Source organism: Pelophylax lessonae (assembly GCF_965119305.1).
Source record: "Pelophylax lessonae genome assembly, chromosome: 6".
Taxonomy (NCBI): domain Eukaryota; kingdom Metazoa; phylum Chordata; class Amphibia; order Anura; family Ranidae; genus Pelophylax; species Pelophylax lessonae.
The window spans coordinates 232467583-232491605 of record NC_138773.1 but is presented as its reverse complement, the minus strand read 5'-3'; the positions used below and the strand labels follow the sequence as shown (position 1 = coordinate 232491605).

At 41.5% G+C, this 24023-nt stretch overlaps 1 protein-coding gene across 1 annotated transcript in view; it reads left to right on the top strand.

Moving 5' to 3' along the window:
- The first annotated feature begins 5823 nt into the window (after window positions 1–5823).
- The window catches only part of COL6A1 (collagen type VI alpha 1 chain), a 72354-nt gene continuing 54154 nt past the window's right edge, over window positions 5824–24023 (top strand). Inside the window, exons 1-3 of the mRNA XM_082260059.1 lie at window positions 5824–6172; window positions 16741–16870; window positions 23700–23900. Coding sequence (XP_082116185.1) covers window positions 5998–6172; window positions 16741–16870; window positions 23700–23900 — 506 coding nt within the window. The 5' untranslated portion in view covers window positions 5824–5997. The remainder of the gene's footprint in view (window positions 6173–16740; window positions 16871–23699; window positions 23901–24023) is intronic.

The window sequence follows — 24023 nt, the reverse complement described above, 5'->3', positions numbered from 1 at the left end:
CATGGGGACTTTAAAGTTGTGGACAATAGGGTACAATCCACTAGCAGGTTCCATTAATCTTACAAAGTCCAAGAAAGTTCTGCACTGCACTTAAATGCTGAATGGAAGTTTATTTTTGAAGGCAAGGATACATAAGCATGTGCATGAACAATGGTTTTGGATGTCCCTGTTCTTTTTCACCTTGAACTTAAACTTCTATTCATCATTTAACGGGTGCAGCAACTTCTTTTTTGGACATTATCTCAGCAAACATTCTATTTTCTCCATAGAATATGTAATGATCCTTCTGCTACAGGTGCACCATTTTATAAAGTCAACTGAAAATTCTTCTTCTTTTTTTCTGTTTTTTTTTCGTTTGGGGTTTTCCTGTTTTTGATAGACCCTACTGGTTGTGATATGCTATGTGTGTATTTATGTGTATATATATATATACTTTTTTTCTATTTTTAGTTAACAGATATTTGTGAAATTAATGTGGACAAACAAATAGTGCAGAAGAAGCCGGTCAGATGTGCAGCGAAACATGTCTACAACAGTTTTGTCCTGATTTCCATTAATAACACAATATTATGTGTGTTCAATCTTCCTATTGGGGCATTATTTTGCCCTTTGGTGTAATGTATGCTTGTATATTGTATCGATCTTTGTAATAATAAAAATTACTATGTATATATTTTTTTTAATATACTTTGTAGTTTGCATTTATTTGGGAGTCATCATTTAAAGGCCCATTTCTTGCCCAAACCTCTTTCTTGCCCCTCTCTCCTGGTGGTGAGATTAGGGTAATATTGGGGTTTTTATATTTTTCTAGATTTCTTATCACCTTTCGGGCTTGGGGAGTGGTCTGCTAATCTCTGGCTACACTTGGCTTCTAGTAAAAATGAAAAGTTACTCTTATCTGATTTGCCATCATAATGTACAACGTTTTCATCTGCCAAAACCAGTAGCAGACCATGCAGTGCCAGGACAAGGTCATCCAGAGCCAAAGGCAAAGATGCCCCCCCCCCCTTCATGGTGTGCAAGTGTTGTCAAAATCACTGCTGTTGTCACTACTCCTGTCAAGGAAGGTGCCCTCATCCCTATAGCAAGCCATTGCGCCCAGGGCACTGGCCCCTCCCGCCCAACCCTTTCCTGGCCCTGAGACCATGTTCCTGCTGGGTATTTTAATAATGGAAGAATGTGTTTAGTCACACACCTGTTTTTATTGCTGTTAAACCAGGAATGCTCAAATCAAGAATGTGATAAAAAATAAAATAAAAAAATAAAACAATAGCAAAAGGCACAGGTTGTGTTCAGATCTGTCATTTAACTCATTTATAGAAGAGCTAAGATGGTTACACACAAGCATACAGACCTGGTTCACACTAGTGCGATGCCAGACATATCGCATGTGATTCGCACTGCATTGCTCTGCATATCACATGCGATGTCTGTGCGATGCAATTTTAGCCATACAAACTATTGTATATGGCATTGCATTGGCACTAAAATGGTGCAGGACCCTTTTTTTGGTCCGCACTGGAATCAGATGGCATGAGTGTGCACACCTATGTGATCCAATTCCTGCACCACAATCTGCAAGCCGATCTGGGGGGGTGTCATTAACTTTACATTGACACCCCCAGTGGTTTGCAGATCTCAGTGTGAACCACTGTGCGATTCTGGTGATGCAGGAACCGGCAGGAATCGTAGGGTTTGCCACATCGCACCAGTGTGAACCGGGACTAAAGTGGAAGTCTAGGTATCATTAAAAAATACAATCTCCGGATCTCAATTATGTGCATCTTAGGTCTCTTTCCCACAGGGTATACTAAAGTGTACATCCATGGAGGGGCATTATTATCTGCAGGGGGATGCACAGGTGTTTTATGCATCCCCATGCAGGTAATCCCATTTATGGCAACTGAGATAAAGTGGCTACATGGACACAGACACAGCGCCCAACCTGGTATCTGTGGGGGAGCATGGATCTGAACACACGCTGTCTGCATTTGGGGTCATGCACCCGCAGGGATGTCAGATTGGGATCAGCGTCTGTGTCCGTTTATCTGCTTTGTCCCAATTAACATCAATGGGACTGCCTGCACGAGGATGCATGAAATACCTGAACACGGGCATATGCTTTAATATGCTCCATGTAAACAAGGCCTGGCTTATACTAAACATCATCAAAGTGCAAAGGTAACAGCTCTCAACCACCTGATGGGTGACTAAAGGAAAAAAAATGGCTGCTGACATTCTCCTTCCTATAGTCACCAATACCCCACCAGCTCATGATTAGCCTTTAAAGGAGAAGCAGTATATTAAAGCTGAAGTTTAGGTATTGACATTTTTGTGTAGTTACATTGATCCATCTTGGACCAGTGTAAGTATACAGTACATGTACCATACCTTGCCGATCCCTGGGACTCCAGGGGTCACTACTTGTTTCCAGGTCCTATGCCATGCAGCTACCCTGTTGCTTTGTGAGCACAAACGGTCATTCACTTGGCACAGGTGCCATTCACAGAACACTTTGCATTTTTTCAATAAATGGAAAACATTTTCTCATTTGAGAGGTGGGGCTGCGACGTCACTATCTCCTTCTCATACAGTCAGAGATCGCCTTGCATTTATAGGGAAAAAAATACAAAGTGTTCTGAATGGCACCGGGTCAAGTGAATGACCCCCCTATGTTCACTAAGCAGCAGAGCAGCTGCTCAGAACAAGACCAGGGAGACAACTACAGTCATCTTCTACAGGGATCAGCCAGGTATGCCACATATATACTTACACTGGTCCAAGCTCGACCAATGTAACCATGCAAAAAAAAAAAAACATACCAAAATGTCAGCTTTAATGAAGCCTTCCTTGCTTCCACGTCCACTATAGGCATGTTCAATTGTACATTGCAGGGATTTTACCAAATTTTGTTGCAGGTTCCTACCTTTTGTTATTCTGAAGCAATCATTGTTTGTGCCTCTGTGCTGAGTGGGTCTAATAAGAGTGGTTTCCTAATTATCAGTCAGCTGTGGTAGCTGCAGGGCTCTAATGAGGAAATCTGCTGGGCCTGCATCCCTTTAGACGTGTTTCTTTTGGGAGTATCTCACCAAAAATGACATTTTTGTTGCAGGGGATGTCAGAAATCTGACTTGTAGCTTAGGCAGACTTCTGGGAATATTGGTGAGCCAATCACACAAGCAGGAAATTATGTTTCTGGGGTGTGGTCAGTACACATTCTGTGTACAGAAGAGCTCCTGGTAGCCATATTGCATTGCAATTTCAGAAAATTATAACAGCTGCAGATTAAAAAGGTAAGGTCATTTTTAATAATATTCAATTACAATATGATTTGTGTCGCAATTGTATACGCTATATTGTTTTTTATTTATTTGCTATTTTTTTCCCCCATGAAAGTGGAGTTACCCTTTAAGCTCTGCAATGAAACAAAGCCATTATTGGCTGAGAGCGATTCTGTATTGGGGCTTGCCAGTTAATTTACTGTGGCTGATATAAAGACATATTCAGTTTTAAATTCAAAAATTTTTTTTTCACCCTGAAAGAGAAACACATAATGAGCTAGTATGCATCGCATACTAGCTCATTATTATTTTTATAATTTTTAGGTACTTATATAGCGCTGTCAATTTACGCAGCACTTTACATATACATTGCACATTCACATCAGTCCCTGCCCTCAAGGAGCTTACAATCTAAGGTCCCTAACTCACATACATACACAGTATGTATTTATATAATACTTACCTTAGAACGATCCCCCGCCGTGCCGCCCGCTTACCTCTATGACGGGCGACATGTTCAGTCGCCCGTCTTCCGGGATCGCGGCATCCGGCCATCTGATTGGCCGGAGCCGCGGTGACGTTACTCCCGCACACGCGCGCGAGAGCCGATGGTCACGGCACGGGGCTCTGAAGGAACGGCACGAGCGGCCGTTCCTTCAGAGTGCATGCGCCAGTGACGTCACTGGCTGCATGTAAGGTAAATATCTCCTAAACGGTACATGTTTAGTAGATATTTACAGTACCTATAGGTCAGCCTTATCATAGGCTTACCTATAGGTACAACTTGCAGAGGAGGGTTTACTTCCTCTTTAAGACAGATAGAAAACAATTTATTTATTTGTGTCCTAGTGGTGACTGCCATTCTTCCAGTGCAGAAATGACCCTTAAGGCTGGGTTCACACCTAATGCGGATATGGCTCAGCAGGGTCCGGTGGGTCCCTATTCTCTGTTTCAGGCCCGAATGTTTGGCTGAATTCGGACCTGAAACAGGGCCAAAAACGCACAGGACCTCTGTGCAATCCGCTCCACAGCAGCCACGGAGATGTGTGAAGCGGCTCCAATGAGAGCCAGTCACAGTCTCCTGTCATGCGAACTGGATCCAGGGAAACCTACATCCAATTCGTATAAATGTGAAACCAGCCTAAGGGAAAAACTGCACCTTAGTGCAGGCACCATTTGTATTATGAACACACATTGATTATAATGGGGTTTTCATTTTCATTTGAACATTATATATATTTTTTTGTTGTTCCAGAGATTTTTAATGTTGCTATAATAATTTTGGTAGAATCAATTCAGGCATCAGAAGATAATCTTTCAGAAAGGACTTTATCAAAATTGAGCAACCAGAGTCTGGATCAGCTTCTAGCTTTCTTTTCCTAAACATGAAAGGGTGTTTAGAACTCAAAAAACAAAGATGTAATATATTGCACCTTGCCAATCCTTAAAAGTGGTGGCTACATTAGTTTCTTTTTTTAGGCTCTTTTCCTTTATTATCACCTGGTGATCCTACCAGTAGCATATCTCCTGTTTTAGAGTGTCTCCACTCTGGATGGAGGAGCAATGAGACACATTTGGGCAGCAGCATATCAATCTGAGGAGAGGGTAGGCGCTAGCAGATTTAGATGGACTTGACTAATAAATGAAAGTCAAACTCCTGCTAACACTATGGGCAGTTACAGCAGGGGAGATTTTTCATTGTATACACACCTGTCAAGGTTGAATGATTGGTCTCAACCTTATAACTAACATTTTGTCTGGACTGCTTGGTCTGTTAAAGAAACATATCAAACTTCGGGTCCTTTCACATGGGCTTTCCGCCCGGCTGGGATCGATCTGCTGATCCCCGCTGGGCAGGTGGATGACAGTTCAGTCTCACCTTATTTAGCAGAGACAGACCTGTCAGGGCCTCGCTCTCCTCTATGGGAGATTGGATGATAAAGGACCGGCCCTATCTGACCTGATCCTCCAGACGGATAGAAAAAAGGGTTTCCATCGGTCTGAATTTCACGGGTAGGATCAGATCGGATAGCAGCGGACATGTCGCCGCTGACATCTGCTGCTCCATAGGGCTGCATGGAGCACCTGATCAGGTCCGCCTGAAGAACTGACAAGCGAATCTGATCGGAAAGCCCGTGTGAAAGGGGTCTTACTGACCTGATCACCAGCTGAAAACTAAGGTTAAAAAAAAAAAAGAATGCGGCCACAACAGTTAAGAATAAGCAAGCTGTAATATATTACATTTTTGTTTTTTTGGCTTTATTATCACTATGACTGAACAAATTGAAGTTATAAGCTGATTGATTCCTCCGTAAAGTTGCTCCAGTTGTGATGAATTCCCACTTTTGTAGGACACATGATGTATGAGGAATGCATTGTCAGCGTCACTTCAAATATGGTTCTAGAGATCTTTTTCCTCTATTTAAATTCTGGCCCTAAAACGTCTTTGTCAGAATCAGGGACATAGGAACACAACTTCCTAGGAAAGCCCTCCTTTCCACTAATATCATCCCCTCCATTTGTGTCACTCCACCCTTTTCATCCCATCACTCCCCTTCATGAGAAGTAGCAGCACTCCCCTGTTCCCTGTGAGCTCAGCACTCCCCCCTCCCTGGAACTTGTCTGTGAGTTCTCTCTCCCTTCTAGCTCAGCATTCACTAGTTAGGCGCTCACTGAAACCTTTCCTCCCCTCCTGCCTGGGATACAGGGGAAAACTATGAAGATGCTGCGGGGAGACCTCCCGCTTACCCTGCTGCACCTCTTTCTTTTTCTAGGGGGTGGCACAGCGCAACAGCAGGGGCAAGGGCCCATCAAAGTCCCCCCAGAACCCGGGACTGGACCTAATACCAATATCGTCTTCCCTGAAATTGACAGGACTTCATCTTATCAAGGTAATAACACAGAAAGTACAATGCGGTCACTTTAACAAAACTCATCTGAAAGCAATTTTTCATAGAACAGATTGCATCTCCAGGCTGTGCTTACCTAATGATCCTGTCTTACTTACTTACTCCCAGTACAGGCGTTCAAGGCTTTTTTTATTCCATCTTCGCTTTTCTACAGATCCCAGGCTTCAGTGCATGCTGTACCTTGTAGTTCTACAGCAGATTTAGTCTTTTGGCCATTAACCCCCCTTTTTTTACCAGTACCCACTAGGCAAGGTTACATTTCTATCTTGATCTCACATTTTTAAAATTGATTATCTGGTTTAAATAACTTTAATATGTTTGGGTTCACTTTTATTGCTTTAAATAAAAATTTTTTTCTAAAAACTTCATAGCGAAAATTTAACTGTAGTTCAACCTTTGTTGTGAGCAATAATGTAACTTTATACCCAGAAATCCCAAGCACAGAGCAGTCTGAAATTTTATGGATAGGTAATATCATGGAATACACCTACCTCCGTAATATGACGGATTACGGTTCAGACTAGAAAGGTGGTAGTGGGAGGGGCAACAGGAAAATGGGTTTTGCCAGGACAGTGGGAGGAGCCATACAAACGGTGTTCAAAAATGTTCCTTTATGATTAAGTAGGTGGAGCTATACATATTGCTCAATATTTAAAAAAAAAATATATATATAATTATATAAAACTATAAATATTACTATCACAATACAACACATTACACACTCAAATAAAAGTTTATATATTATTATATTATATTCTATAATTATACCTTATATTATATTATATTATATTATAATATATTATATTATATTATATATTTATTTTTATATATCAATAAAAAAGTGATTTTTGTGGCAATTTTTGTAATTAGATGTTGGTATTTTGCAGAAGTAAAAAATTCTGCTATTCCTGATATTTATATTGATTTGACAAAATGTACGATTGTATCCCATTGTTAACAACAGCAATCCAATCCAGCAACTCGTTTATGTACCGACAAATAATTGTATAAACTCTTATCAATAATAATGTAGCATTTAACTGGATGTTCTTATTTTTGCAAAAGGAAGCATTTGAAGACATTATCCTGTTTTTTATTGTGCTTATATGTTTAATAAGTACTTTGTCCTATCAGTTGGTTGCATAATATATGGGTACATTTGCATTTAAATACACATAACATATCCATAATATAATTTGTAACCAGCAGAAAATATTAAAAAAAAAAAAAAAAAAAAAAAAGATCCATATAATCTCAGCAAGCAGTGGGCCTCCGCTATCTTAGAAGCCCTACCAGGCTGGGTATACTGAGGCTTGCAGTTACTTAGGATCTGCAGAGTCACATTTTTACTCCCATCTGGTTATCAGTTGATATTAGCAGGCCAATCAGATTTAATTGAGGACCGTTCATCAATAGGTAGCTTAATTCTGTTTTGCTGTGGATTGCTGGAAATTGTATGTTACCCCCTCTCCTATTGAAGAAGACAATGAGTTTTGTATTGTTATATGCAATGTTCCAAATTCCAGTGTCTTGCAATATCACAGTTTGGGCTTGCTTTCCCTATTTTGTGTTTTCTTGAAACACCTTCTTCTTGTTTTGGATAAAAATAGAAAGTTTTTATTGCTGTCTATGTTCCATTTGGAAAGAGTCCAATTGCAGTGACACCCTGCCATACCCTGTCACATAGGTTGTCACTTCAGACCGGAAGTAAAAGACATTCACCCAGTTGGTACACACCCAGCAATAAAGGGGCACTTAGAGTATATAACTTTAAATACAGGGAAATATGTATTGTATATCATTGTGTTTTCTTCCTTGATGTCCTTTCCAGACAAATAGCTTTTATTTTCACTGACTATTTGATACAAAAGCCATTCATTTAAAAAAATCCAGAACCCGGCCAACACCAATAATCATTCATAAATGTTACTTATTCACAAAGACTGCAGTACACTGCTATAACCTGAAATCTGGATGTTTTCTGATTAAATGCTCATCTCTGGGTTTTTTAATGCACTAGGTATGTTTAAGTCAGCATTGGCCTTAAAAAGGATTGATTTTGTAAGTGGACTTGTCATTTTCTTCAGCCTTAGGATTTTATTCACTCCTGCCAAAGAGCCCTTTCAGGTCCTCAACCTAACTTTTATCTAATTTAGTTAATGTATTACAACTTGGTCATGGGCCTGCCCAAGCCTGTGATTGGATAGTAAAGCAGCAGCATACTGATGATGTCATCATAATGCTCTCTTTTCTTTAGGTCTATGTTAGGTTAAGTTCACACTGGCATTTAAAGCAGGCATTAAAAACGCCCCTCAAATGCCTTTGCACAAGATACAATAGACAGCACACAGTACTGTTCACACTGTCAAAACATGAAGCGTTAGCATCACGTCGCTTCAAAATTGAAGCCTCATGTTGAGTCAGGAGGCATTTGAAGCCGTCTATGGTAATGCTTCACAAATGCTCGGGCAGGCAGTTGCAAAGCAGTTGTGGGGCATTAAGATTAGCTTAGTAACTCTAATGAAATAGGCGTTTGTGGAGCAGTTTTAACGCTCCTTAACGCTCGTCAAATGGTTCAAAACTGCCCATAATGCGTTTGGGCAGCATTTTTAACTCCTCATTAACGCTGGTAAAATGCCTGTCTAATGCCCATACTAAAGCCCATTAAAGTGAGTCTAACACCCATACTAACGCTACAGGAGCGTTTGTTATGCGTTAGAAATGTAGTCAAGTGTGAACAAGTCCTTAGATTTACAGCATTACGTAATGCAATATAACCTAACTGGCTTATATTACTGCTATTTCCTCTCCCTGTGTGAGTCTTACTTTACTAGGGGTTACCAGAGGGTAATATGGAGATTGATTAAGGCACTTTTTAAAAATATTTTTCCCTAATGATTATAGAACTGGTTTAAAGGTGGACCTTTAATGACTATATATAATTTTGTGTGAAACGTTAGGTTGAGTGTAAAAGTTAATAGGAAAGATAGGGTTAAAAGAGAAGTATGGCCAAAGCTTTTTGACCATACTCTTCATATGGGTCACAGGAGTACATTTACTTTTGTTCTCCTGTGGCCCAGAGCCAGCCGATGGCGGGCTAAGGCTGAATTGGAGCCAGCTGTGCCTACCCCCTCCCCAGCCCAGTGCTCCAGTGAGCACCGGAGAGGTAGAGTGGAGAGCAGGGGCAGACAGTCCCTGTTCTCCACTTAGAACAGGCCAAGAACTGAGCAATCAGCGGTCGTGTGATCGATCAGTTCTTGCTCTTAGAGCATGGGACAGCTGCAGCATCACACTATTGCTGCAACATAGAGGTGAGTATGGATGTTTACTTTTATTTTTATAAACCCATACTTCTTTTCTTCTAATCTTCTGGTGCAGCAGGGGTTAATAGAGCTGAGGGAGCTTTTAAGAATGCCCTACTATTCTTGCTCTTCTGCCTAGCTCCTCCATTTATGGAAGTTGTACTACAGATTCTATGAATGAAACAGTATTTTTGTGTAGCATTCCCAAGGGAGCCACTGATGTATGGATCCCCTAGTTCCGGATGAGAACGATCCTTCTGGCAATGCCACACCCTCTGACACACCAAGAATGAAGAAGGAGGTTTTTTTATGGGAAATATTCCCAACAAGGCAACAATAATAGAACAGCCACATAAATTTACAAAAATGAACACATTTGTACAACACCACAAACAATGAAAGTACCAAGAGTCTCTGCACTTGAACCCTAAGTCTAGGGGGTTCTAATTAAAGAGACAGTACTGAAAGTTAAAAGGTCCTTATGTCTCTCCAAACCCCTCACACTACCAAGTGTAGTATCATTCATTGGGGCCCAGAGTTCTGCATTGGAGCACTCAAGTTCCCAAACTATGTCTCAGGTTAGGGTGACTGTGTCCCCTCAAGAGGTGGGTAAGGAAGTTGAGGACATCGGTCTCTTGCAACTATGCACCAAGCACTCTGTTACTAACCCCCATTCTGCTCTCTGGCATCTGGAACAAGTATCATTGGCTACTACAGGTACTGTAGTTTTGATCTCTGCGATGCCCCTTTCTTCCGGGCTTCTGGATTTCTCTGTTCTCCATTCCTCTCTCCGTCACTGTGGCAAACTCTCATGACAGGCAGCATCTCCAACTCAGCATGTGGGTAGGTGCAGTGTGGTGTGTGTCGGCAGTAAACACTCAGTGTCCACCTGCAGTAACAGAACTGTATTGAAGTTAAAGCTCAGTAAAGCACAACTACCTAGCGAGAGGACAACCCAAACGGGCACACTCACAGAGTGTTGCAGCAAAGTATATAACAGTACATCTCGGGTGCATCGACAGCATCTGTATTGAGGGGCAGAATGTGGCATGGCCAGTCTGTACCTAAACGGGGAGGCTTCCAGGAAAGATGGCATATCCCTGCACTTTTCCTATCCATCTGGAACCTCTCCTGCTGCTAATTACTGACAGACTGTCCCTACACTTCCCACAGGCAAAATCCACATCAAGCCTAGGACCAGGGTCTCAAATAGACTCTGCCAGTCCCAAGATGGCCACCAGAGTCACATGAGGTGCCAGCCTCCAAAAGGATAGCTCCCCCAGTGACTCAGAAAACCATAGAGGAACCATGTTCCTTTTGACTTTCCTTCCTTCTGCAATGCTGCTACTTTCTGCAGTGGAGAAAGTACACTGCACCTGCCAACAAGCAGCCCTGTCACCTCGTCACCTCTCAATTCACATGTGAGGCTGCCCTAAACCCTGGGCTTCTCTTCCTTTTTCCTCTTTTTGCCACACCCCATTATGCTTGGACTTGCTGTCCCATCTAATACTTGGCTTATAAAGGCTATGTTCTGGGGACTACATTCCCCATAGTCCCAGGCGGCTTTCAGCTGTCTTTCCTGCACTCTATGAGTGGGCTTTGCGCAGCTGCCCTATGGCCAATCACTGATCTCCTACTCTCCTCGGCGGTGGGATTGACTCTCCTCTAGCTCCATGTAGCTGCAAACTCAGCCATGTCAAAATGTCCTCTAGCCATCTCTCTTTCCTCCTACTTTCCCTGCGTGGCTACTCCTCTGCTCACTGGAAGGAGAGAAGCTGCAGTGATGGTGGCTGTGACATACCCAGTGACAGCCTGCTTGAGCGCCTATGGGTAGGGAGAGTCGCAGACCAGGATTCATATGAATAGAGGGGATGGAACTTCCAATCATCTGCCCATTCTTAAAGAAGAAGTACAGCCAAAGCTTGTTTGGCTGTACTTCTCCTGTGGATCACAGGATTGCAGTTCATTCTGCACTGTGACCCGTTTTTAGCACAAAGTGGGCTGAAGCCGGCTGTAGGCTGATGTCACAGAAACGGCCAAGGCTCGGAAAAGATCGCATCCATATGGTCAGGATCCACCCTGGTGCATGGACCGGCACCAAGCTCATCCTCTCAGTGAGCTGCTGAGAGCCCGAGCCAGCCGCTCCTGTCCCCATCCACAGCCCAGTGCTCCAATGAGCTCAGGGTGGGGGCAGAGCAGAGGCCGGTGACTGACAGTCACCAGCTCTCTGCTCAGGGAGCTCTGAGAACCGAGCAATCAACGGTGTTTGGTGGGACAGATGCAGCATTGGACTGATGCTGTATCCACCTAGGTAAGTATGATTCCCCCAAAAAAAAAAAAAATTTCCCATACTTCTCTTCTAATTCATAGAAGCTGTAGTGTCAGCTTCTATGAAAGATGAACTGGGCGCAAATGACCACTCCTTCTTATAACACCCCACCAAACCAATAGATTATGGAGGTGGGGATGGAGAGTTGATGGAGAAAGGTTTTAAAAAAAAACAGGAGGCAGCAGCACAAGGGGCACTGCATAATAATAGCAAGTTATTTGCTTTATATTTTGATTAAAAGTAGGCTTTAACTGTTAGGGGTTTGTTCAGTGTTATGTTAGGAGTTATGCTTTAGTGGTAGGGACTAAAGTTGGGCCGAAAACCCCTGGTTTGGTTCTAACCAGAATTCTCGAATATTCAGACCCAAACTATGAACCCTAATAAAATCTATGGGTCCTGAACTTAAAAAATCCAAAGCGCCCCTTTTGAAGGCTTATATGGAAGTTTTGGCCATAAAAAGTGTGTGGGCCCGGGTACTGCCTGTGTGCGATTGTCTTAGACCTGAGCTACAGGGCCAGTGATCGTATATGGGGGGTGGTTTTCTTCCTCCACTATTGTTGATTGATTGGTTTCAGCTGTTGACTAATGGTCTTAAGTGCACCCCTTGGGTAACTTGAGGTAACGAGTAATGAGTAAGCACAAGAGTGTGAAACGCATTTACTGAGCACATTTAGACCGTGTGTGTCATGTTTTTTTTCTTTATGCATTTACAATAAAGCATTTTTGAATATATTTTCTGGATTTCCCACCCCCTTTCTCTCTCTCTGTGGTTTTGGGGGTGTGTGGGCAGGAGGTATATCAGAATCTCAAATCCCACTTTAACAAGCGGGCCCCCAGATTATGTAAATGAGTTACATTGCACCCCTACCTATTCACCAAGAAAAAAATGTCAAAAAGAAATAAAAACCCAGACACAGTTTTTGACAATTCCTTTATTAAAAAAAAAGCCCCCGATGTAGATCCATTGTCAATCAGGCTGCCCACCACCACCGCCAGACCCAAAAAAAGAAAAAAAAATATCTCCTCTCGGGACTAAGGCTAACCGTCAACTGCAGGCTCTGCCAATTTATACAGTAGTTCTTATATAGGTAAAGGGGGAGCCACCTGGCGACATCACCTGGTGGCAGCACCTTCATGCTGGTTTGGTGACGTCACAAAGGGGTGGTGCCACCAGGTGGCCCCACCCCTTGCCTATATAGATTCCGTAAAGCCCCCTGCCCGCAGACCCCCAGAACCCTGGGCAGAGCCTCCCCTGCCCCAAGGCACTCCCCTATGTTAGGCCATGTGGCCTGGTATGTTCAGGAGGGGGGCTCACCCCCCCTTTCCTGGCCTGCCAGCCTGCATGCCCAGATAAGGATTCAATATGGATTTTGGGGGGGGGGGGGGAGGCTCCACGACAATTTTTAAAAATGTGGGTGTAGGAGTAATAATCATCAGAGGAAACAGGGGTATCAGTGCTTATTGTGAAGTTCCAGTTTGTCCCTAGCACCAAAACTCCCACTCGCAAATGTCCTGTGCTGGGTTTTGGTGGTTGAATACTAAGGCATAAATCCACTACTGTTTGCATAGAGGCTACCATTGCTGCTTCCTACTTTTGATAATGCTAACATCATGTCAGTCATGCTTATCTATTGGCTTGAATACGTTTTGAGTCAATGACCTAAAATTGACCGTAAAGATAGGGAGACGGAGCTCTTATTTTGTTTTGTCCTCACTTCATGAAAGTTCCATGTTAATGCCTTAAAAAGTACTGAAACCAGAGGTCAACTAGCAATTTCAGATTTCAATTTCTCTTTCCTTGTAAAACTGGTTTCCTTTATAGCCTCTTTGCAAATTGTAAATCTCAGTAGAGTTTATATAAATTCTACCCATGTAATTCAATGCAGATGTACAGTAAATAAATATGAAACAAAACATTTGCCTATTCTGGCAAGGAAATTTGTTAAATGTATTGTAAGCCATGAAGAAAATGAAGAATCGTTATACCATCTGATATTTGTCACTAAAATAAAAGATATACGAGTTATGCAGAAAACAGGGCCAGATTTCACTTGTGCTCTCTCCCCAACTCCCAAATATACATGGCACATTTATAATGCCTTTCTTAATAGGTTTAGAGGTTGGTAGGTACACCATTCCCATTACACCTCATGTAAAGAAGTACAGTATTTAATGCTTGCTTTGTCACACAAGAAATGTTATGGTCGAACAAGCCCATTATTATCTTTCTTATATTTTGCAATCCTAAATCAGGATCTATACAACCATTCCATAAATTCAGGCCTAGTAGGTGCCTGTACAAATACATGTTTAGCACAGAAAAGTCTTCTTAGAACAGAAGGTATTCACATGTCTCATTCCACCATATATCCAAAAATTTTAGGATTGTTAGTCACTTCTGGACTGCAAATCATTCCTATATGCCCCATTAGATAGATGCACACACAGAACTGAAAATATAGTCTTATATTATAAAGCTGTTTAAACCAAACTGCATACAGCTGTTTTGGGCTTTCTGGCCATCAAACCCTGGTTTTCATGATGTAGCGCTTGGTACCCAACAAGTCAGTACCTATCTTGTTATACTGTAAGGTAAATGCATTAAAGCCCAACTCCCCAAAATGTCTGTTAGGGTCCTTTCACACGGGCGTTCCATATGTCCATTTTTCCTCCATCTGTTTGCGGATGAAAAACGGACATAATGTATGTCTATGGGCTAGCGGACGTTAGCGGATGACCATCCGCTGACATCCGTTTTTCGTCCATTCCGTTAAGTTCCGTTTTTTGAGACGAAAGGGAAACCCTTTTTTCTTCTGTTTAAAAAACGGAACGGACGAAAAACGGATGTCAGTGGATGGTCATCCGCTAAGGTCCACAAGCCCATAGACATCCATTATGTCCGTTTTTTATCAGCAAACGGATGGATGAAAAATGGACATACGGAATGGACCCTAAAAAGTGACATCCGAACTGAACAAAAAACGGAGCTGACCGTGTGAAAGGACCCTAAAGTTTTTATTGTAGTCTAGTTTTTACCTCAATTCCTGTTCCTGTAATAGCAGGATACAGAATGAGGAGAGTGGTTGTCACCTGGACAGGAAGATGCAGACAATAATAATAACCTGACAGAAGTTCTAACTATTCCCTGTTACAGTAAAAAAATATGTTGTTGTAATCTATGTATTATTCCCAGTATAAGGGAATAACAGTATAATACTGGAGGTATATGTAACATTATGATGAATGGAGTCATACCTTGTGGATCGCACTAGAAGGTGGAAATCACTGAAGAAGCATCCCTACTCCAGTGTTCTTCACTAGCTTCCAGGTCCTGTGCTGAATGACTGCCCTACTGCATTGTGAACACAGGAGGCCAGCCATTTGGAGTGGGCCCCATTCAGAGAATGCTTTACATGTTCTTTATGAATGCAAAACTTTCTCTAATTGGATAAGGTGGATAGGTGGGGCAATGTTCACAATACAGCAAGGAAGCTTTTCAGCATGGAACCCAGAAACTAAAGGTGGAGATTACTGGAGTAGCAGTGTTTACCAGCTTCTAGAAGGATTCCACAGGTATGATATATGCATAGGCATGCGCAGGGGGTGTGCCAGGTGTGCCTGGGCACACCCTAATTACTACCCTGCAGGATGGAGAGTGGGGAAAGGGGCTAGTAAATATGTAACTTACTGGTGCCTTCCTTTTCCAAATGAACATTGTGAACACAACTAGGTTTACTATGCTTCAGTTTGTGAATGAACAGGAAGCTGCTCAGCACAGGGCACTTCCCATGCATTCACTGTCCAGTGCAGCTGAGGCTGCAGAGAAAGGCATGTGTGTTTGAGCTTTGGGGTGAACACCCTAATGCAATAGGCTGCGCACACCAATGGATATATGCATGGTTACATTGATCCAAGCTGGACTAATATGACCATGTGAAAAATGTCATACTTGTAATTCTTATTTATGTACTAATAATCTAACTGTGGTTCTTGATCTTCACTTTTGTATCAAATTTTATTTGTTGCAGTCTCTGTCCCCACTAAAGAGATTTTAATCACTTCTGGTCGAGACAGGAAACAGACGTCAGTAAAAATCTGAAAGGGTCTGTAACATTTGCACACTCTGTTGAAAACGAAAGTAAAGTTTTGGCTGGAACTGGGCTTTTTATGATGGTATCATACATATACCTGTAGGAGATGCTAATTATATGTAAGAATATGGTACTTTGCTACAGACACTGCTAGTTGGTTTCAGGCCTTCCCCAGGCTAGCGTGGACCCACACTCTATAAAAAGCAATGACACAAACAACCATGGTAGACACCTGGCCCTCAAAGCTGTGGGGTCTTAAGTACAGTAAAACATCCCCCCACATGTTCCAGCCCCCTTCCAATGAACCAAGTGCATACTAACTCCACCATGTATAGGCCACAGACAAAGAGAATAAGAACAGTCGCGTCCAAGTCTTCCATCTTCTTGCTTTACTTTACTGAAGTGCAACAAGAAACAATACAGTCTTCACTTCACCAAGCAGTACCCATCCAATATCCAATGGTGTTCAACTATTGCCCACTTTCAGGGTATTCATGACTGATTCCTTGCTATTCCTAAGTATAACCTAATATGGAGAATGTACCTACAGCAAACTGTGAGATAATTATTTGTTTTTAACCATAGCGAGTCCCCCCCCCCCCCCAATATAAAACATCAAGCCACAAATGTCCAGAGGTGGCCAGGTGAGGAAAGCAAAATATGGAAAAATGTATTACAGTTAGTAAAGTGTGGGACTTGATGCTACTGTAGGCATTGGACTACGACTGTCCAATGGTACATTCAGCCATAGTTATCCTTTTTGAAGGCTTATGATTAGTTGCATACGTTGCCAAAGGCATATAACATGGGTACACTTTTCTTTTTTAGACTGTCCAGTGGATATCTTCTTTGTTTTGGATACATCTGAAAGTGTTGCTCTTCGTGTGAAACCATTTAAGACTCTCGTGACTCAAGTCAAGGATTTTACCAAAAGATTCATAGATAAACTCACAACAAGGTAAAGACATCTCTGTGACTACATCATGTACCGTCAAATGTTATTAGTGAATTATTTTATTTGCATGGAAATTTAAAAGAATCAGTCATGAAGCAAAAGACACACAATATAATATTTTTAGGGCAGTTTCACTAACCCAGGAATACTATGTTGTATATAAGCCAGGGATTAGCTGTTTCCACCACTGACCTGGTGTTTGGTTATGACAGGTTCCTTTTAATACAGCTTTTTAAAATAAGTTTGGCTTTACAGCAAAGCTAGAAAGAGGCCAGACTTTGTCAATGTAATCATTATCATCCTCATAGCTACTGCTGTAATGGATCTGTAATGGATAATCCGATGTAACAAATAAAGTATATTTCAAAGCATCACAGTGTTGCCGGCTCTCTCCATTTTTGCAATTTGAAAGATACTTGGTTTTATCTTTAAAATGTAGGGGGGCCTTTACTTTTCCTTTACAATAATAAAATAACCCTCCTTGATTTCACATCTTTTTGTGGTATATCCCACCACTAAACAGGTTTCCAACAGGAACACTGCAAAGAGATAAGCAGGCCATACACAGTGCAGTTTTGCCTGTAAAAGCCGCTCAATGGTATCCTATGTGTAGCACTGCCCCCTAGAGGACTGCTGAGAATTACACTTTCTGGATTCCCCTGGGTTACCCTTAGCAACTGATAGCTGATAATTAGCATTGAAAGTCCTTGGCTCAGTCAATAATCAATCCAGGGGATATTGTTTTTTTTTGTGTTTTTATTTAGAGCTGGGATAGGAGAAGGGATGAGTGGGATACTCCAACAATGAACTATGCACAATATTGAGGACAACTAGCTGTAGTGTTGTGCAGCAAGGCCGCTGCTTCACCTTGCCACTGAAGATAGATAATGTGTTCCCACTTGAATTACTCTTCAGGGGGTTCTAACTTGGCACCCCCTTTCTCACTTGCTGAGTGCGCTGACGCCTGTCTACTGACTCTCCACTGGAGTGGTCCCCTTCCTGGGCAGACCCCTGGCAAGCTTCCCAGTACTTCGCGGACACTGTTTTTCCCAAGGTTGCTCTGCCTGGGTTTCCTCCACTGTCCAACAGGCTCTCCTATTGGATACAGTGGGGACACTCCCTCAGATCAGATGAATCACACATGGACACATGCAACAGGCCTAACTAACAATCAGGCCCCCCTGATAAGCAGATGGAGACACTAGGCTTTACCTACCTAGCACCTAGCTAGGAGGGTGCTACATATGTGTCCATGCACATTAGGACGATTACAGGCATACTTTGAGCTCAACTTTTAGAGGCAGAAGAAAAAACGTTTCTGGTTTGCGTTTCTGATTGGAGATTTCCGGCAGAAAAAATGCAAACCTCTCCTAAACTCGTCTAAATTCTGTACAAAAAATGCTCTATATGAGCGTTTTTTTTTTTTTTCTGCCAAAGGAACTGTCATTTTTTAAGCCCAGTGTGCATGAAGCCTTAAGCAGTTAAGTAGAATCCTTGTATTAAGTTATCTACCATCCCTCTAGTGGCTAATCCTAAAGTCTCTACAAGTGATACAAAACAATTGTAAAGAGCACGTTGTTGAAAATCACATCGAATATTTCTTTAACGTATATGAAAACCCCGACAAGAAATTTCACTTACTTACTTTTTTTTAACTATTAAATACAAAATTGGAAGCATTTTCTTATATCTTTACAATACATGCAAAAATCCTGTAGTAGGCTGACCACACAATAAGCCTAAAGGACAAGTTCACCTTTGGGAACTTGCTACATGTTCCACCTGTTTTAAGGGTCAAAATTTTCCCAATACTGCAGCCGCTGTACGATCCCCCCCCCCCCCCCACACCCTCTCCCTGTTACAGCAGATTGGGGAGAAGTTCTCCGTACTAGCTTTCACTTTTTGAAATCAGCACGGCGTGTGTGGGACTTGGCCCACACTGCCGTGTCATTCATTCATTCACACAGCTCTGTGTGTAAATGAACTACAAGCCCAGACATCCTTTGCGGCTGTCGGTCTGTAGTTCTCAATGAACTAGCACGGTGCTGTGGAGCGCAATGGTGGTTCATTGATTCTTCCTGTCAGATTGTATCTGCTTACCGTATAGGATGTATACGCACACAGACACTCTGACAGATCTGGAGGAGACCTGCATAGCACCAGTGGTCTGCTGATCGCATTCAAGTCAGGATCTTTCCAGAATCTGGATTGGCTGAGTGACAACTAAGCTAAATACGGGTCCCAAGAGTTGAAAATGAAGTGCACTTTTGTGATCTACAGAAGTAGGACCAAAAGAGCATTGGCCTTACTTTTACTTTAAAGCAGAATTTTTATCACCTGATGTCATCTCACAACTTGAGTTCTATGATCCCCAGTGTAAGGGCTGCCAACCTCCTCCATATTATTTTTTACTGTCAAAATGTACAGACAGAGCACTGAGCATATTTTTTTTTTTACTGACAGCCTGAAATACGACAGAAGCCCATATTAAAAACGCAAACAATATTTTATTAGTTCAAATCAGTGGTATTCAAACTGTAGCCCTTTGCTTGCCTTATCTGGCCATTGGGTACCATTCCTCCCACTGATACAAGTCACTATTCCTCCTACTGACACCACTGATGAGTCACTATTTATTCCATTGACGCCAACAGTGGGCATATTTCCTCCCACTCCCTCTATTCGATGGTGGCCTTATTCCTTCCACTGACTCCAACAATGGGGCATATTTCTCCCAATGAATCCAATGATGGGGCACTATTCCTCCCTTTGATACATATAATGGGGCACTATTCCTCCAACTGACACTAATGATGGGGCACTATTCCTCCCATTGACACCAATGATGGGGCACCATTCCTTCTAGTGACATCAATGATGGGGCACTATCCTTCCCACTGACACCAACAATGGGGCACTATTCTTCCCACTGACACCAAAAATGGGGCACTATTTCTCCTACTACTTACCACAGGGGATTTTTTTTTTCTATTCCTACTGGCCACAGTCTAGCCCCCTAAAATCTGAAGGACAAGCTTGCCCTTTGTTTAGAAAGTTTGGAGATCCCTGGTGAGAACAACTAAATGTTCAATTAGGTGTTTGAACTCAAAGCTGCATACCTCCCAACTTTAAAACTTGGGAAAGAGAGATAGCTGGAGAAAAAAGAAAGAGGATGTAGTGTGTTGTGCACCCTGCAGCAATGAAACATGGCTACAATTCTTTAAGTATTGGGTCTGACCTAAAGAGGAGTTTAAGCCAAATTAAAGAATAAACGGTATACAGTCCACAGTCTTTATACCCACATAATACCCTTTACTTTCTGTGCCATTAATGAGGGTCTCATAAACACAGATAATTCTAAAGGATTGTTTTAAAAAAATAAAATAGGATATAGACAAGGAGCTTGCATTTTAACTGGGCCTGGTTTGAAAAAGACCTTGTATAAAATAGTTACAAACTACACAGCAACAGGCAACGCATAACACTGCATATACAGATCAGGTCTATGTAATGTTCCAAAGAGTATATAAAGCATAACGGTCAGGACTATGCAATATACATTACAGTGGACAGAGTTCAGAGGTCAAGATTATGTACTTACTTTCCTTTTCAGCGGAAGGAAAAAATACCCCCTCAGCAGTAATGGTCAGTGGGGGGAAAAAACACCTGATGCCAGTGTCTGGTGGAAAAAGAATGCAGTGACATCGGTGGTCAGTAGGAGGAAGATTGCCCTGTTGAACAAAAATAAATTAGTCATTTTTTACAAACTGTAGAATCTGCATATCCACTCTGTTACATTGGTGGTCAATTAGACACTGACTAGCAATGTAACAGGAATTTAAATTGGCTGCTAATGTAATGGGTATTCTATACTGACCACCGATGTAATGGGGATTTCTACAAGGGTCACCAATGTAATGGGGTATTTGCAGTAACCCCCAATGGAAAGGGGTATTTCTACGCTGACCACGTTAGGACGATTGATCACTGACCAGTGACCACCAATAGGGGTTTGCAATGACCACCAATAGATGGGTGATTCTAAACTGACTGCATATGTAAGGGTGATTCTACATGGAAAATCAATGTAAGGGCAATTCCATACTGACCACCAATGCAGGAGAGATTGGGCACTGACCACAAATGTAAGGGAAATTCTACACAGACCACCAATGTAAGAGTGATTCTACACTGACCATGAATGTAAGGGAAATTCTACACAGACCACCAATGTTAGGGTGATTCTGCACTGACCATAAATGAAAGGAGGGTCCTATACTAACCACTAATGTAATGGATGACTCTACACTGACCCACAATGTTACAGAAACATTCACACTGACCATCAATGTAATGGGACCTTTAATTTGACCAACAATATAGCAAGGGTAATTACACTGCCCAGCCCTCCAATAAAATGGGGAATTTTACACTGACCCCAAATGTAATAGGAAGACTTACACTAATTACCAATGTAGAAGGGACAGTTACCCTCGCCACTTATTTTAATGAAGGGATTCTACGCTCAATACCAATATAGAAAAGTAATTAACACTGACCACAAAGAAATAGGAAGATTTACACTGAGCACCAACATAACTGGAGTGTTTACACGAAAGACTGATTTAACAAGGTCATTGAAAATGAATAACATTTTATCAGGTTTATTTACAGTGGCCACCGAACCTCTTATTTCTGCTTACTACTAAACCCCAACCCTCCTTTCCTTCTGCTAACCTCTGCATCCCAATCCCCTTTCCCCCTCTTCTCACTTTTGCACCCCAAACCTCCCTGCTAACCTTTTCACTCCAAACACCCCTCTGCTCACCTCTGCACCTCATATCTCCCTGTCTCTGCTTACCTCTACACCCTCTCTCCTTTGCACCCCAACCCCGCTGCTTACCTGCACTCTCTCCTTCTGTCCTCATTTGCACCCCAAACCCTCTCTGTCTGCACACCTTTCCACTTCAACACCCACTTAAATTTTCACCCTTGCTCACCTTTGCACCTCAAACCTACCCTCTCTGCCCACCTCTGTTCCAGAGCTGCAACCTCCATTAAGTGTGTTACTTGATGTAAACCTCCAGAAATTGATAACACAGCAGCATAACAAAACCTTATTTTTCTTGGTTGGGATTTTTTAGGCACAGAACAGAATAGAACAATGTTAGAACCTTTTTTTCTAGTAAAAATATAAACAGTGTTTATTACACCCTTGTTAAAATCATCATGCCTATATTTTCATGATTATATTGAGGCACTACAAATGGCAACATGTTATAGCATGGTGATCTTCCTGTGAATGATGTCATCAACTAGTCAATGTTGCTTTTTATATCATGATTTTAACAAGATGTAATAAATGTTAGTCATATTTTTTAATACAAAAAAAGGTCTGACATTGTTGTATTGTGCCTAAAAAATCCCAACCAAGAAAAATAAGGCTTTATTGGTATACGCATGGATGAGGCACTGCAATCAACCAGGCTAAACTTTTTATTTTAAGGTCTTCCATTACTTGCTTTCTCTGCTGTGTTCTGACAGATGACATGATCTAATGAAAATCTAAGCAGAGGAAGTGAGTAGTGAAAGACTTCCTCTGCTCACTCTGCTAACAAGCTACAACATTGAGTGTTGATCTGCTGTGTTATGTGAAGGTTTGCACTCACCAAGGTCTGGGCGCAGCACCAGGGGTGCTATAGGTGTGCTTGATTACATTTTGTTAATGTTTTAGCATGCCCAAGCACTCCCTGGCACTACCACTATCTTGCAACAAGTACATGAAGGAGACAGGTTAAGACCTGGATGAAGAATGAGCTTAAATTGACTATTTGTGACCCTTAGCAATATTTTTTTTTTTAGGAAACTACATGTGAGTAAAGGTTTCCTTTGTTAAAACCCAGTTTTTAAAGTTAACAATAAAATAGGCCTCAGAAGTTGATGAAAGCGTATTTACTTACTTGTATTGCTATTGGATACGATTCTACATTTTCCGCCATATCTGTTATTATATCTGACAGTCACCAGGCGAGTTATATCTAGAATTTATTTTTAAGGTATAGCTAGATGCGAGCTTTGTGTGTGGGTGATACCTAATATTTTTTGTTACCTATTTTCTGACTAATGAATAAAAGTTATTAAAAAGTTGCTTTATGACTGAAAATATATATCATTATCCAAACAGAAATCAAAATAAAGTATCTAATGAATTCCAATCAAACTGAATCTTTAAATATGTGTCAATAAATGTATCAATAAATACTGGGAACAATATAACACAAAATGCATTTCTAGCTTATCTATATTGACCCAAGAATTTGTGAGCATATGCTTTATTCTATGTTCTAGGGCTGCAGACCTTCTCATATTTTCCATTCTAGATTCTTTCATATATGTAGCAAGATCAAAGTGTTCAAAAACAGTTACAAATTAGGGTATTTAGCACCTTTTGTTTAAACCTCTGACACTAGTACAGCAAGTTGCATGGAGTCAGAAACCCCTAACACTACTCTGTATTAATTTTAAAATTATTTAAATTCCACAACTTTGTTGTCACCCATGTAAAATGACTTACCTCTTAAAACTGACCATTATTCATCATATAATGACTACATTCAAATTGCCTGTGTTTAATCAAAAGTTATAACTCTGTAATCACACCACTAAGTACACAATATATAGACACAAATCCAGTGTTAAGAAAGAAATGTCATCCCATTGCCCTTGCTTCAGTATGGAGTGTGAGCAATATCCTACTTCACATTTATAACCTTTTTTATTTAGGGTGGTAGATGGCAAATTTTAAGAGCTCATAACATTTCTGTTTTTGCAGGTATTATCGCTGTGACCGTCACCTGGTATGGAATGCTGGAGCCCTCCACTACAGTGATGACATCATTCTAATTAAGGGTCTAACCAGTCTGCCCAAGGACCGTGATGAACTGAAAACCAGAGTGGATGAAGTTGAGTACATTGGTAAAGGAACCCATACTGACTGCGCCATCAAAAGAGGCATTGAAGAGATCTTAATTGGGTTGGTATATTCAGTTCTGTTAGACTTTAATGCTCAGTGTCCTTTGTTTGTCAGTCTTGTGTTTTCTAAACCTAATATGATAAGCATGGAGAAGTTTGCCTTTTATATATGCACATGTAAAAT